This window comes from Gobio gobio (assembly GCF_949357685.1).
Source record: "Gobio gobio genome assembly, chromosome: 7".
In the NCBI taxonomy this organism is placed as follows: domain Eukaryota; kingdom Metazoa; phylum Chordata; class Actinopteri; order Cypriniformes; family Gobionidae; genus Gobio; species Gobio gobio.
Genome location: NC_137103.1, coordinates 42,482,786 through 42,499,934, shown reverse-complemented (window position 1 = coordinate 42,499,934; position 17,149 = coordinate 42,482,786). Strand labels below are relative to the sequence as shown.

General features: G+C 39.2%; 1 protein-coding gene across 3 annotated transcripts in view; it reads left to right on the top strand.

Moving 5' to 3' along the window:
* sema5ba (sema domain, seven thrombospondin repeats (type 1 and type 1-like), transmembrane domain (TM) and short cytoplasmic domain, (semaphorin) 5Ba) overlaps positions 1 to 17,149 on the top strand; it is a 160,742-nt gene that overhangs the window by 117,630 nt on the left and 25,963 nt on the right. For all 3 annotated transcript variants that reach the window (XR_013816911.1, XM_079821990.1, XM_079821991.1), the window contains exons 10-16: positions 159 to 294; positions 587 to 794; positions 936 to 1,143; positions 11,748 to 11,865; positions 12,124 to 12,305; positions 12,655 to 12,798; positions 16,853 to 17,000. Coding sequence is in view for 2 of the 3 variants with exons in the window: in XM_079821990.1 (XP_079678116.1) it covers positions 159 to 294; positions 587 to 794; positions 936 to 1,143; positions 11,748 to 11,865; positions 12,124 to 12,305; positions 12,655 to 12,798; positions 16,853 to 17,000 (1,144 nt within the window). In the remaining variant the exon portion in view is untranslated. The remainder of the gene's footprint in view (positions 1 to 158; positions 295 to 586; positions 795 to 935; positions 1,144 to 11,747; positions 11,866 to 12,123; positions 12,306 to 12,654; positions 12,799 to 16,852; positions 17,001 to 17,149) is intronic.

The following is a 17,149-nucleotide window of genomic DNA, read 5'->3' as shown; positions in this document are numbered from 1 at the left end:
ATTTCATGCCAGAAGAAGCTGGCAAGATCCTCCTGGCTGAACAGATTATGAACTTTTATGTTTGTCTCAAGATTCTAGATTGCATAACTTTTTGCAGCCCTTGAGGTCATTTTGATGTTTTCATTGTGCTAAATGTGACTGTCTTTCTTTTGATGCAGGAACAGCATTGCTGCCTCTGCAGTTTGTGCGTACAACCTCAGCGCAATCACGCAGGCTTTCAACGGGCCCTTCCGCTCCCAGGAGAACCCCCGCTCCACATGGCTGCCCACCCCGAACCCCATCCCTAATTTCCAGGTGCATCCTACCCCCTGAATCGCTTTTACATTTTGTTCTCTGTGTGTGTGTGTGTCTGGAACAAACATCCAATAGATAAATTCTATCAGCCCGACACTGTGAGAGTAATTGCTCAATACCAGCTGGGTGTACCTGCATGCATCGTAATTCACAGTTATTGTCTACTTTCCTATAAATTGACATGGTGAGAAGTTTTCGTTTTTTTGTAAAAGTTTTCTGTGAGTTTATACTTGCACTGCCCTGCTTGACCTCTACACTAATTAATCAGTCTAACCCTAATGACACTTACCAGTGTGGGACCATAGAGGAAGAAGGGCCTAATGAAGGACTTACTGAGCGAAGTCTGCAGGACGCCCAGCGGCTCTACCTCATGAATGACGTGGTTCAGCCAGTTTCTGTGGACCCGCTGGTTTGGCAGGACGATGTGCGGTTCTCTAAGTTGGTTGTTGACATTGTACAGGGGCAGGACAATTTGCACCATGTCATGTACATAGGCACAGGTAATTAGGCCTTGAGGAGTTAGTCACTCCAGTTTTGTATTTTTATTTTTATGTAAAAGTTTACCACCAAATCCTTATATAAATAGCATTAGTTATGCAGTCTTGTGTAATTATGCTTTGCCTTCTGTTCTGACTTATCAGAGTATGGGACTATTCTTAAGGCCCTGGCAACCACAAATAAGAGCCTGCAAGGTTGCTACTTGGAGGAGATGCAACTCTTCCCTCCTGGCCTGCGTGAGCCAATCCTGAGCCTTCAAATCCTCCATGGTGACAGGACTCTTTTTGTGGGCCTGAATGACAAAGTGCTCAAGATCCCTTTGGCAAGATGCTCCAGCTACAAAACAGAATTGTGAGTGACATGTTTTATCGTATCGTACATTTTCTGCTGCAACCAACTCTCAAAATCAAGATCTTTATATCTCATCATTCATTTGTCTGGCGTGCAAACACCAGACAAATTCTCCATGGTGACAAGTATTAGGTCGGGATGTGCAAACCTGCATATGGTTGCTGGATTGCCAGTTGCTTAACGAGCCTTATGGTGATGATACACAGGGCAACTTTTTGAGCAATGTTACTAGGCAATTTTGCCGTCAACAGGCAACCAGGTAAGACACAGGGCCCATGACCGGTCTAAAGTATCCAGATAGAAATGTGTTGCCCATTCCCAATGGGAAAGTGGCCAAGCAACATTGCTTTGTAACATTGCCCAGCAGCATTGCTCAAAAAAGTTGCCCCATGTATCATCACCTTTATGGATGCCTTGAATAATTGTTGCTGTTTTAAAGACACAATGCTCATGGCAAGACAACACAAACAGTGGCCAAAAACGGTCTGAATGTATATGGCTGTAATGGAGGTGGAAGTGGAAGTGCAAATTAATTCTCTAAAATTCAATAAAACATGTTTTTATCCATCTACTGTATTTATATTGTATATATATATATATATATATATATATATATATACTTTTTATTTTATATAAAGTAATTAAAATTAATTAATTATAATAAATTATTTTATAATATTAATTATAGATACCTTATTTATATAAATATATTATATAAAATCTATCATTTCTACTAAATAGTGCATATAATTTTAATATTTTCACTTTAATACCCTTTATAATACCAAAAATGCATTTATGTAAGTTTTAGGGATTGCTTTAACATGATAACGGCATATATATCCATATATACCTAGATACCCAGTCAACCTCACTAATCGACTAGTCGGTTGTTTGACAAATAGTCAACTAGTCGACCATTGTGACCCATTCCTAGTATTTAGACAACTTCATGCACATGCGTTTCGGGACTTTTAGATTTCAGGGACAATACCTGCTTTCTCATTAGACTGTAGGTGTTGGGTGACAGCAGACCCAGGTTGAGGTGCATGAATGGCTTCTTTCACATTGGTAAGAGCTCTTGTTACCCACCTCTGTGGAATTATACCCTTGATCTGTCATTGGAAAAGAAATTCCTCCTCACGAGTGACTGAAGCAGTAAGAGGAGCGCCGTTTGACAGCCCCCATGTATTCTATCAAAGCTTTCCATCAACTTCCCACTCCAAATGCAGGGTGGGGACAACAGTCAGGCTCAATTTGCCAGAGGAGCACATAGAGAACTCTGTCCGCTCTCTGTGCACCGCGCATGAAGGTGAAAGATCGAGTGTGGGTCTGGATGAATGAGGAAGAGATAAAGGAAGCTAGGAGGGTTCAAAGGAAAGAGGAAGGGTGCCGTCTCGAGTGAATGGTTTTCTGTGAGGGCAAACATATTGGACTGCGAGCAGATGATTAGTCAGCACTTTGATTTCAATTCTCAGTATGTGTGCACACACTCTCTCTCATGCACAGAAACACACACAAGGCTATGTGGTGAAAGCTGAGGGTGTTGCATACTAACAAGGTGTAGGTGAGATGTGAGAGATGGAGCGGAAGCGGACATTGCCAGCTCTATTTAAAACCCAGCGGGGAGGAACAATCACACTGGGCTCCAAGGGCAGGCCAGAGAAGAGAGTCCTTAATCCTTAATCTGTAATTTCTGCCACATCCAGAGTACATTCACCTTTTAACACAATACAGCAGTGCTTGACATTTCATTAAAGCCGTACTCTCATATGAAACGTCATAGAGGTTTGACAGGCCTGCTTATGAGCTGCGGTTTTTATTCACTTCACTGCTAGAGACCTTGTCTATTGTATTATGGAATGTTGAATGTCAAGTCATTTATTTGTATGGCGTTTTTTACAATACGCATTGTTTTAAAGCATCTTTACAGTGATACTGTTATGTCTATAATTCTTTAATATTGAGCAGGTTTTAGGGCTGGATGATATGATGATATATAATGATGATTATTGATCCTTCTAGCTGATATAAATAATCTAGATCTAGCTAAGACACCTAGTAAATATATCTAGCTGTAATATTAAGCTTTAAAAATATGTAAAAAAAATATTAGCATATTACAGCCTAGTTTTGCGCCTATTTATTTGAAAAAATGCTTAGAAAATATTTTAAAAAATGTAGCATATAAAAGCCCAGTTCTACAAAATTTTATGTATCTATAATTTTAGTAAAATGTGGTAAATTTTAAAAGTATGAAATATCTTAGCATATAACAGTCCAATTTGGCCAGATTGATCAAAAGCACTTTCTAAAGCATATGAAATATGTATCAATATATACATTTTATAGCTTAGACATAAATAAAACAAAATAAAAAAAAATCACGTTTATGCTACTTTTTGGAAAGACTAATATTTTATATTTTATTTATAAAAATATTTCATATTTTTGTTACACTACAAAAACTACTTTTTTCTTTTTTTTTTGCCGTTTTCAGGACCTAGGTCTGTTGCAGTGATTCTCAGGAAATAGCAGTAGGGACGATGTATGTCATCTTAAAATAGTTCTTTCTCCAGGTTTTATATTGGCGCCCCATATTATAGAACCAGAAACATTGCTAGTTGTTTGGTAAGTTGTGTTTTGACCAAAGCAACCTAAAGAAAGTTTCTGTAGGTCAAATGCAAATAAGGCATGTGAGATTGCATCAGTGATAGACAAATTCTGCTTTGCCCTTGTGAGGAAACAAATCAAATCAATGCAAACACAACAGAAAAAAAGAATAGCAGGCTTTTCAAAGTGTAATGGCTCGCCGTATAATTACTTTAAAATCATTATGCTTCTGTTCACAGTTGCTGCCCTTTTGCAGCTTTTTCTCTTTACAGATGAAAAGAGACAAAGAGAACGCTCCCAGAGTCTTGCCGCTCTTGCCTTTGGAGAAGTGTTTATTAATGACTTAATCTACATTGTTGGTGGCTCTGGTTTGAAAGCAGTGTGATAATTAAAGTTTGATCCCTCGAAATTCTCGTTTCTGCTGATGTTCATGGGCCTTAGCCTCTCGTCTCTGCTTTAAAAAACTCATTTACTCTGATCAGCCGACTGATTGTTTGATGGGATCTAAAGGGACCAACCGGCTAGGCTAGATCGATAAACTTAAAAATAGCAATTCCTAATCAAGGACGAAACAAATGTGCAAATTGATTGGCTTGGTCCCAGATTTCTAACGACAGTGCAGCGCTAGGCAGGGGAGGTGTGGGTGTGGGTGGGATAAAGGTGCTTCTGATATTCACTATTTACACGTATGTGCCAATGGATCTTAGTAGGGATGTGAAAACGGTCTTAGGGAAGCGAAGTACTGAATATTTAGGCTAGTTTTTGGGTTCAATCGTCCCTGATTCAGCCAACAAAATTTTTACTAGAAAAGAACTACAAAAACATGGGTTGTGAAAATATGACATGACCTAGAAGACATGACAACTCGCAGCTTAATTTCTATCTAGTTAATTCCCCTGACTAAGGTCTATTGATGAAGTATTTTACATTCAGCAGCCTAATTAGAGACAGCAGCGCTGACAGTTTTGATGATGTTTAGATGATGAGATGATGATGTCTTGGAGCGCTGTTAGGAATGTTGGTTTGAGGTTACAAACATCTTCCGCAAGCAGAGCATACAGCAAACAGCCCAAACCACAAGCTTTACTCCGAAAACCACAAATATGTTTTTACAGCTTTCCTTTCCCAATTCTTCTGATGTGGCTAACCCAGGTTCCCATGTCTACAGAGATGCTTTGCCACATCAGTGTTACAGAAAAAAAGTCTCCACAAACAATCACTGCATGTTGCAGTTTTAGAACTCTCTTACTTTATTTTTATTTTTATTAAAGGGTACATAACACACACAGTTTCTGCCAATCTCATGTTAATCTTAAGTACCTATAGAGTAGTATTGCATCCTTCATATCTCCGAAGAGTCTTTAGTTTTATCATATTTATAAAAGACTAATTCGCTGTACCGATTCTTTACAAAAACAGCCGAATTCGTGGAGGTTAAAGAGTCACGAGCACACACAATACATCATGGCATTATCCCTGGATAACTTTCGATTCACTGAAAGTTCATATTTTTTTTACATTATATGCACTTACACGCCGCTTGCCAACAAAACACAGACATTTGATGCAGTTTCACTCACCGCCTGTGGTTTCGACTCATGACGGGAACAAACAAACACACTTGCAGAACTCCGTTGCTGCTCCGGAAAAACAAACTGTATCCACTGTCATCCAACCGAACAAGGTTATCTTTCCCTCACAACCAAAAACACACTTCTTTAGTGATATTGTTGATTTCGTGGTCTAAAAACAAAATGACAGCGATGCCTACGGCTCCTGTAACCCGAACGAAGCTCGTTGATGGGCGTGCTCTTGCTCTCGCGCTGGTTGATGTGCACACACACTCATCCGAGAGAAGTGCCCATACAAGGACTTCCGCCCTTTATGACATCATACAGGGTCATTCTCGAAAAAAACTTTCCGAAACCTAAAGGAGTGTATTTGAGATACTCTGTCATACGTCCAACTAATTTTTTTTTTATTTTGGCCATGTTTAGCATAAGAATCCAACTCTTTAACAATGTAAATAAGTCAGAATGCATGAAATAGCATTAGACCCCCCCCTTTAAGCTTTGTGTCAATATTTAATTATATAATATAAATATATTTACGTACTACTTTCAACCAAATGGCTGTTGTAGTTCAAATAGTTTAAATTAAAAACCATAACACAGTAAAAATCTAGGTAAAAATAATGAAGGCATGTTTTTAATAAATCAACACAAGGAAGAATGTTTTGAATATTTAAACATTTTAATTACACTACCATTCAAAAATTTAAAAGCAGGGTTTTAAAAAATAAATTAATTAAGACTTTCAGTTTGTCTTCTGTCCACATTTAACTGATCAAAAGTGACAAAAAATATCTTTCAAAAACATGATGGATCCTGAAAAAAAGAGTTTGTAATAATAATATTTTACAATATTAATGCTTTTACTGTATTCTTTTATACATGTAAGCATAAAAGCATGGTGAACATAAGAGACTTCTTTCAAAAATATGAACATTAAAGCAGTTTTGAAAATTAGTAGACCAATATAACTATTCATAATAACAAATAGCAATTACAAGTCAAGGAAGCATCATGAAACTAGTTTTATGACAACGTTTTGTCTCTCGGTTTTAGGAAAATTGCTGGCTTGATCTTCGCAGGGAATGAATCGTGATCATCACCTTTGTGTGCTTAACCTCAGGTTACACCAGCATAATTGTCTCCGTCATAGTGCTGCGTACATGTTGTGTTAAAATTAGCGCAATTACAAGCTGACAACTTGAGATTCTACTCTGAGCTGAGCACGTTTTCAGAAATGATTTGTTTCTATGGCAACCCTCATATTGCCAAAAAGGTTCCATGTGTGGTTGTGTTGTTGATGACTGCAAAATATTTAATCACTACATTAATTCACCTTTATGCTTTTGAAAAATAAGAATAAAGAAAGTTCAGCAGATAACACTGGCTGTAATAAAATACTATCATATAAAATGTATGTTCCTAATTACATGTAATTGTTGAGGATGCTGCCATTTTCCAAGAAGTGAGAAAGCCAGTGCTTTCATAAAATGTACTTTCCAATTTGTAAGCACAACTTCTTCTTTTTTCGAGTCAAAAACATATCGTTTCTGTCATTTAAACAGCGTAATTTCACTGTGCCTTGCTATGGCAACATCATTAAATTCCCCGGTCATGTGGTGATAAATATATTTTCTAAAGGGTCTTTGTCCTTTACCTGTGGCTAAGCCATATAGCCAGTCTGTAAGAAATTCTCATTTCAGAGGCCCCGTCTGACCCAAACAATTTACAGCTCCTGTTGCCGCCAGCTTGTCAACAGGGTGCTAAAAAACACGGGGTTTGAGAGCTTGCAGCTTGTTTGAGCACACAGCCCAGCACTTCAGCAACTGGAGGAGCTGCAGAGAGAGGAAAGGCGAAAGTAATCAGAAGGTGAGAGCATTTATTACCACTGGCTTTTAACTGACTCTCCACTGGCAGAGTCCCAAAATTGAAGCCATTTTTCTCATGCGCTTTCTCCCATTCTTGATTAAGACAGGCAATATGTCTCAAACTCCGCTGTCCTGAACTTAGCATCTTTTCTTCTTCTTTTGAGATGAAGCCATTAATGCATCTGACCATCTTATCTCTGTCTGAGCTAAGCTGTCAGCGATTGGTGCGTGTGGAAATCTCTCAAGCTGAAATTTACGGGAGCCTGTTTGGCTCTGGCATTTTCCTAAAAAAAAATATACTGTATATACATAATTTAAGAGGTCATAATGAGAAAATCAAGTACTATTCTGTAATATTTCTCACTAGAAAGCATTAACAGTATGTGACATGCAGAGAATTTAATTGACAGTTACAGTGTTTGTATACTAAATGTGTGTGACACAGCTTGGTTAGCTAGTTTTATTGATTCTGAGCATAGTGTTCATAGTGCATCCATAAAAAATAGAACTTCGGCCCTCATTTACAACAAAAAGGTCATGAGTTGTATTAAAAACACAGCAATAACTATTTGCCTTTGTCCATCTTTTTTAAAGGCCTATAAAATAGGCCGTATCTTTTACAGCCCTCCAAATGACTTTAAAATCTCTATTAAACCACCAAAGAGGATGAAAGATTGATTGTCTTCTGTCCACTGCCTTGCCACATTGTTTTATGTATTACTTTATTTTTTTGCACTATTTAAAATTTTACAAGCAATGTCTTGTGGCTTTGCTGCTGAAATAGTGCGCTCTAAAAAGACCATGTTAAATTATACAGCGGTATGATTCATTTTGGTTTGTGTTACTTTTTAGCACTTTTTCCATGAACAGGAACCTTGAATTAAGGTGCAATTCTATGAATTGGCCCCAAGTGCACTAACTTATGTTTTGCAGCAGGTTATTTTTAAAATAGGTTAGCTGTGTGACTGGTTGCATGGCGAGACGGCTGAGTTTTTCTGCTGTGCTTGTCCTTTCCTGAGACCGTGGTCAGCTTGTGAAAATCTCCCTTTACGGAGTGCAAGTTGCAGAACTCGGGAGAAAAAAACACCTTCAGGAGGCCGTTAATTGAGTTTTTTTTCTCCACTAGGTCAGCTGGCAGAGAGCAGTCGAGTCCTGGCATTGCCCCAGGGCCGTGTCCTGAGCTCATCAGTAAAACGGGCTACTGTTGTATGCCAACCGGAATGTCAAATCAGCATTCCTTCCGTGCCGGCACATTTTCATAGTCTTAAGAGATTACATGGACGGTTGGCTTTCACTTTGGTCCGCGGGAGTGGATCTTCCACTGTAATTAATGAAATCACTGCAAAAGTTTTCGTTTAAACGGTTAGTTCTCGCAGGTCAGCGCCCTGAGGGCTTGTGTTTCTGCCCTCTGTAATGGGGGGTAATTGGTCCTTAGATGTGCACAAGGAAGGCATTATTATTCTCTATCCTCACATCCTTTTAATTGGTTGGAGCCATTTATTTCTTCAATTATGCACTACCAATATAATGCTAGCAGTGCTCCAGCTAATTTATTGTTGTTTATTCCTGTTGCGTTATAGCTGCTGTTATATTCAGAAACTATCAAGAAGATGATAATAATCAGGTCTGTTTCAGTATCCATATTGACAAGATGCAGAATTCACACTGCATGCACTCTTTTTAAAAAAAAAGACTTATGACTGAATCCAGATGACAAGCAGTTTTGCATAAAGTTGTGTATTTCTAAATGTTTTGATGCTCTTACTGTTTGCTCTGCTCTGCTGTCAATCCCACGATTCCTCACGTGAGCCAGCCACTCAGCTCCTGTATATAATTAATTGAAAAAGCTTGCTTGCTTTATTGCTAGCAGACACATATGGTCATTGTGGTTTGGTGAGGCACATTGGATCGCTGACTGTGAACTTGAAAAACATGAAGGTAGTAATTTGACCTTAAATTGCTTTTATGATAGGAAAATGTATGTACAGATAGCGCTAATCATTTGTAACCTGCCATTGCTTTTGAGGTCCTATATTAGTACTCTGACTATTTATAGTAACATTTAAAGCTATAATGTGCAGTTTTGTAGAGGCCAGCTTTGAAAGCATAAAAGGCTCTCTCCAAAGCCACCCCTCCTCGAAAACACATGAAGTCAGTCAGATCAGAGTCTGCAAAGCGTCACAGAAATGCTATTAACATTGAGAAAACTCATAAAGGTACATAAGTAATAAACAATGTAAGCTGAATAGTTCAGAACAATAACAAAACACAGCAAAAACAAATGAAACCATGTAATTTGGAAGTGCTGTTTGTCAGCCATCCTTGTTCTGTGTCTATAAGTCTGCATAGCCTTATGTAAAACCTGATGACGTGTGATGTCTGAATGGGCAGGGTGCATGATTCGTTCTGAATGCAATGATTAGACAAACATTTTATGGTCCTGAGACTTCCTCAGAAGATATGTATTATTCTTTTATTATTGATTGCTATCAGGATGTGGAGACTTTTAACCAGTATCACAAAAACTCTGTTCAGTGGTTAATTTTTGGTGTGAAATTGGTATTAAAAATCATGAAATGTCACTGTTATCTGCTTAATCTGCTACAGAATTTGTGGGATTGTGAGAGCCCCAGTACCACTGAAAAAGATAAATCCTATGAATTTTAAACAACACCGCACACATGATAACAGAATCTTCACTTTTTGGCATTTTACGATAGGGTCATCCAGGATCTATGTAAATGAAAGTGTTGAAGGGTGATATATTTTTCTTTTTGCCTTGATATTCCTGACAGACTTTAAGCGTTGGAGTGGTTGAGCTCCCTTCTCGGCAGGATTCAGTCTTGGCACTCTGCACTGTATCAACACTCTGTGTGTTTCCTCAACCTTGAGGCTGGAACGCCAGAGGGCCAGCGCAAACAAACCGATACACTTGTGCCAAAATCTAGCCTTTCAAGCTAAAGGGAAGGTTGTGAGGCTGCTGGTGTTTTACTAACACACCGCCCCAAATTCCTCAGCCCTTGAAACGGCACTCATGGCTTAACTTCATTAGTGGGTTTAGATTTAATTACACCTCATTAAACCTCTTTTTTTTAGCAGCTTACAAATATTTAATCAATTTCGAGGTGTTGCGTAGCAAGGGTTTTGTAGAAAGAATGGGAAATTCTCTCAGGCGTGGTTTAGATTTGTATCTGGGAACTGTAGTGCCTAGGGCTGCTGTCAGTTAATGCGAAAGGTTTTTAATCTGCGATGTTGGGCAAGGGAAGCAGATGTTGGATGTCTCTTCAGCTTAAAAGTCTTTGTCAATTTTCATTTGCAACCCATTTTTCTTTCACGATCTGTTTAAGAGTTCAACAGGATATTTAACTTGATTTTATCCAATTATTTATCCGTTATCATGAAAAGTATCATGAAGTATTGCTAAAACGATGGATAGCTATTTGCATTAAAATAACTATTAGATATTACAGTTTTTCTCAGTCGCTTTGGTACATTTCCCAGATCAGAATTCAAATTCTCAAAACTACCTGTTCAATTCTCACATCATTGTGTCACTTGTGCACATCAAAAAAGCAGTTTCTCATTTCTTTGAACAAGTTGCAAATGCTTGTGTACATCCATGCAAATGATTATGTACAATTTTCTGCTGTTTCCTACATTATCAGTTGCTTATGTCATGTTGATCAAAATGTATTATATTGGGTCTCTGTTGAATAGTCTCACCCCCCACAACATTAAGGCATTAGTTCATAGCATAAGTCTTTACATGCAAAATGGTTGAACAAGTTGTCATAATATGTCAAGCATATTTTTATACATTTCCGTTAGACGTTCATATTTCTACTTTTGTTTTTCAGTTTTTTTTCCTTTGTGCTATGCAGTGCTGTCTTTTTCTCTCTGTATCGCAATGACATGGTCTGTCAACAAATTACAGTACAAACAGTAAAAGCGTAAATGTGAATCTTGTCCAGTCTCTTACAATCAAACTCACACATACACTAAGGTGTAACCAAAAATTTACAATAATTGTCATCAAAACTTTAGCCATAGTTTACATCAGAACATCCCTCCAGAGTACACTGTTATATTGACAACATGACTAAGCAATTTGACTGTCTTATTCATACACAATGACACAAGGACTTGTCATTCTGATGGCACTGACATGGTCATTGACACAGATATTTACTTTTGAGAGATGAACTAAGGATTTTGAGCAAGAGACTGGCTTTTGCAGGTAATCCATGGTGTTTTGCTATTTGTACGAATTGTTTTGAGAAATGCACTTACTGTTTTGCAAATGTCGAGGATGATTCGAGAAATGTACCAAAGCGACTGAGAAAAACTGTAAAAAAGCTATTTGCCGTTGTCCAATAGCCTGCATGGTGATGTCAGCAGAATCTTTTAATTCATATGTATATAATTCATATATTTAGAAAGATTCGAACGAACTAAAGAAAATAATAAATGTTAAAAAAAGAGAGAGATTTTTACAAACAGTACACTACCTCCCTTTTTCTTTTTGTTCTCACCCCTTCTCTTTCTATTTTAGGATGTGTTTGGATGCAAGGGACCCTTACTGTGGTTGGGACCGAAAGCAGCGCCGCTGCACCACCATAGAGGACAGCTCCAACATGAGCCAGTGGTTCCAGAACATCACTGCCTGCCCAGTAAGGACCAGCCGTTTAAAGAGTCCACCACACTCACTGTTTCATGCATGACTGATGTTTCGACACATGTCCGCCGTCTCCATAGCGCTCAGTCAGTCTCCCACTGCAGCTTTGAAATCTGTGTTGCGTGAAAGGTGCTATGCCGCATGATTGATAACATCACTTGAGGCAGCTGCTTTGTGGTCGTTATTTTTTAGGACTGAGATTCTGCACGCACCCAACCTTCAAATTTGCACGTTTTTTTCTCATTAATTCCAGCTGAGGAACCAAACCGCAGATGGCGCGTACGGGCCCTGGGCTCCATGGCAACCCTGTAGCCATGATGACGGCGAAGGCACCAGTACGTGTCTTTGTCGATCACGGGCATGCGATAGCCCGTCCCCTCGCTGCGGAGGTAAAAACTGTGAGGGTCCCACCATTGAAGTGTCCAACTGTTCAAGGCAAGTAAAAAGTTGTGCGTGTTTTTTTTTTTTTTTGTCTGCCGCCATCCTGCATCCAAGGTGCTAAAACTGAATTGTGTTTTTATTCGAAGTGGCAGTTCTTTCATCACGTGAGATGCACTGCAGGAACAGAGCACTTTAGCAAACTAAGAACGTTTCCCAGTCAAAATTCCTTACTAAAGCTGTCCTCTTTCTCTTCCATCACCTCACATTAGCCTTATCAAATATGGCAGTGCTGTCGAAAAAAATGAGTATTTATGTATCCCAACTGAGAAAATGTGCTCTTACCCATCAGTTCTTGCCAAGAATCACTGATGCTCACTGTCTTTTCTTTCTTTTTTTTCTGCAGGAATGGAGGATGGACACCCTGGTCGTCCTGGGGCCAGTGCAGCACAAGCTGTGAGATTGGGTTTGAAGTCCGCCAGCGATCCTGTAACAATCCTTCGCCCAGGCATGGCGGCCGAGTGTGTGTGGGGCAAAGCAGAGAACAGAGGTAAGAAGAGAGAGTCTTTTTTTGAACATTAAAAAATTAAAAACACAACTTGAAAAGTATCATCATTTTAGGTAATATAATTAAGGAGCCTCAAATTAGATTTGATTTGCTTTTACATGAGAAATCGAGATCCACTTAGAATCTCTTTAAACCAAAAACAGTCATTATTATTATAGTCATTTTTATATTTCAATTTTCCTCTGAAAAGGGTAAAAAGATAATTTTGCTCTTGTGGTCTGACATTATTTCCCCATGATTTGCTCTCAACTATATTATATTACTTTTTTCGATAAAATAAGTGTTCATAGTGATCAGGGACTGTTCAACTCTGAAAAGGAACTATAAAAACACAACAAAAATACTCCATATGACTATAGTCCAAGGTTTATGAGGACACAGGAACCAAATGGCTTAAAAACATACTAGATTGTTTTTTTTAAATAAAAAAAATGCCAAAGGTTTTCTGTGATGGGTAGGGTAAGTTGTAGGGGGATAGAATATACAGTTTGCACTGTATAAAAACCATTACGCCTATGGAGATTCCCCAGAAAACAAGTATGCGTGTGTGTGTGTGTGCATTAAAGGGGCTATATGCAACTTTTTCCCCAAAATAAACGTAACAATAGCCTTTTTATTTTACCATTTATGACTCAAACATCTCCTGATGAGCATACTGACACCTTGTCCGCTCACAGTGGGTGCACCTATAAGTCTGTATCCTATTTTTCCTATTTTCTGGCGGGTCGTCTTTTCCCGCGCTGTCTGCGGATGTGACGTCACCACCGCTGCGAGAGCGAGCAGAAAATGAGAGCAGTTCTGTTTTTTGGCCACAGGTGTCAGTCGCGAGTTTAAATTTCAGAAAAACGCATATAGCCCCTTTAAGTTCAAATTAAAATCTTTATTATCAGATAATCTTTGTCTCTGCTGCAACTGTTAAAGGGATAGTTCATTCAAAAATGAAAATTATGTCTTTATTTACTTACTCTCATTACAAACCAGTAAGACTTTCGTTTATCTTCAGAACACAAATGAAAATATTTTTTATTTAATCTGAGAACGTTCTGTCCCTCCATTGACAGTCTACAAAACTACCACTTGAAAAAGTTCATAATGATATCCAAAAACTAGGTACATTTTGGGTTTTATTGATTTACATATAAACATTGATCAGCCAACATAAACAAAAGCTCAACCGTATTTGCTTGATGCGCGAGAACAAACCTCATTGGTTCTTGCCGAAGCTCAAATGGTTCTCACACGTCAAGCGAACATGCTTGAGCTCCCGTTTACCATATCTGATGTGTGCATTGATGAATGTTTATTTGCGAATTAAGGTAAGGTTAAAGCTACACTATGTAACTTTTCCGTCCACTAGAGGTCGCCTGTTCAAAACAAAGGCGTAGTTTGATGACACCACATTTGAGCGCAGAATCATGGGACATGTGGTCTTCAACTCACTGCCGGTGGAAAAGAGTCAGGATAGGACTTGGGCAGAAATCATGTTCATGGATGCGATTTTGAACATTACTGTAGTATGAAGCAGAGCAGGACCGAGTGTTGTGGAGCTGAGCAAGGCCGTAGGAGCGATTGAAGAGCCGGACTGTTATTATGGCATAGTCGCCGGCGGGACTTTTATAATGACACGGTCGCCGGCACCACTTCCTCTTTTCCGGTCATGAGTATGAGGTAACGCAACTCTGTTTATCGTATTAGATATATCTGAGTGTGTTGAAAAGGAAGTTATGACGTTTGCTCGGCGGCTGCTATGACACTTGTTCACACTGCAGTGAGAGTACAGCTTTTTCTGCTAAATAAAACCTAGGGTAACGCAGATATGACGCAATCGACAGGCGACTCCCTCAAACGCATAGCTCACATGTCCCGGTTCCTTGGTTAAAAAAGCAATTTCTCACGATTTACAAATAGTTGGAAACATTTGGGATATTCTAAGTACTCAACTGAACAAAATATATAACACTGGCCTAGTGGTTTTTGGATATTTTACTGCAAAAATCTTACATAGTTCACCTTTAATGTAAATCTGTTTATCTTATAAAGCGATTGTGTCTCTTCAGAAAATTTGGACTAAACCGCTCAATTCATGGATTAGTTTTACAATCTCTTTATGAACTTTGAAGCGTCAAAGTGGTAGTTGCGTAGACTGTCAATGGAGGGACAGAAGCTCTCAGATTTCATTAAAAGTATCTTCATTTGTGTTACAATTATGAACGAAAGTCTTGCGGGTTTGGAACAACATGAGGGTGAGTAAATGATGACAGACTTTTCATTTTTGGGTGAACTAACTCTTTAAATCAAATGTGATGCAGGTTTGACATTAATAACATTAAATGTCATAGGTTCAAGTTAAAGGGTTACTTCAGCGATTTAGCATTAAGCTTTGTATCAGTAGAAAACCAGTAGTATATTCAAATTATGGTACTTTCCCCCCTCATATCCCCCTGAGACGAGAGAATTATGCATTTTATTTCTGGAAAAAAATCCTCTGATGACGCAAATATATCGGAGGCCAGAGGCTATAGACTACAGCCTGTAGAAGGAGCTAGTTCTGCATGTTTTCAACCAGCCCATAGGGGTGGGATCTCAGAATGTAAATGTGCACGGCCGCTCGGATCGGCCATTATTAACGGAGCGCTGTGGAGCAAAGTGAGTGATTCAACTTTTCAATGAATTCCTATGAAAGTTAAAGGTCCTGTTCTTCGTGATCCCATTTTTCAAACTTTAGTTAGTGTGTAATGTTGCTGTTAAAGCATTTATAATACCTGTAAAATTATAAAGCTCAAAGTTCAATGCCAAGCGAGATATTTTATTTAACAGAAGTTCCCTTTCAAAGCCTACAGCGAACGGCTGGTTAGGACTACATCCTGGTATTTCCTGCTTTAATTACGTCAGTAGAGCAGTATGTCGACTAACCTCCGCCCACAAGAACACACGAAAAAGGGGGCGTGGTCTTGTTGCTCCCGCGTGGAGAATAGGAAGTGTTGCGTTCGGTTGCGTTCGTATAGTTTGTTTGTTGCCATGTCGTCGAGACGCTGTTATTTTCATCCCGGAGTCAAGTCACCTTTGTTTGGCTTTCCCAGGGACGCTGTACTTAGAGATCATTGAGCGCATGCATCCCCGTTATGGTAAGAGGCGTGACCTTTCCGGTAACGTGCGCTCTGCGTGCCCTAAGCTGCTGTCGAATCACAACACGGGAACCGCTGGCACAATCAGAACTCGTTACGTATTTCTGAAGGAGGGACTTCATAGAACAGGGAAATCTTTCAAGCCGTTTTGAGGACAGTGAAAACAGCGGTATACAGATAAGTAAATTGTGTGAAAAATACTGTGTTTTTTTTACACGCGAAACATGAACACATGTTATATTGCACACTGTAAACACAATCAAAGCTTCAAAAAAACACGAAAAACGGGACCTTTAAGTTTCCATATGCGATCTGAAAACGCGCCAGACTGGACACGCGCAGAGAATGACTGCCGCGCTTACCTCAGCTCTTCGCTCTCGTGATGAATGAAATCTGACTCCTGCTGCGCCTGTGCCGTGCCTTTCGTTCGGCGCACTCACATGTTATTGAAAAGACACATTCAGTTTTTAATTGTAGTGTTTATTCTCTAACTGAACGAAATTATTGTATTACTATGAAAATTAAAACGACAGTGGGGGCGGTGCCGCGGTGGGCAAGTGATAACCAGTAGCCGTGGCTTTGGGAGTGGCCTCGTAGAGCAGCGAAGCAAGTGCATTCTGGGAGTTGTTGTCTTTCATCCACATGAGACAAAAATACATTTTCTGTCTTTTCTCAGTCTAGAAGGCACCAAATTCAAAAATAATTTTACATTGCTACTACATAAATGACCCAGTTTAAATACACATTCATCTTCCCAGCGCTGAAGTACCCTTTAAGTAGGGTACCAAATGTGACCAAACCTGTGGCAATTTGTCTTATTATATGACCCCTTTAAGCTAACATTTATTTTGAGTTTTATCAACTCAGAGCAGACCAACTTAAACTCTTAACTATTTTTTTATGCTCACCAGATTCTGCAATGAGAAGGTGTCGTGCCCTCAGCCCATCTTCTGGTCATCATGGTCTCCCTGGTCCAAGTGCAGCTCAGAGTGTGGGGGAGGGGTGCATTCGCGTTCCAGGAACTGTGAGAATGGAAATAGCTGTCCAGGGTGTGCGCTGGTAAGTAAACCCGAAGTTATACACACACACTTATACACACACGCTGTAGCCTTGAAGCGTCCTGCTTGACCATGATAACCAAGCAGCTCTCCTCCCAGAAAGATATCTGTGATGTAGTGTAAAAGTGGAACTTATTTGCAATTCAAGAT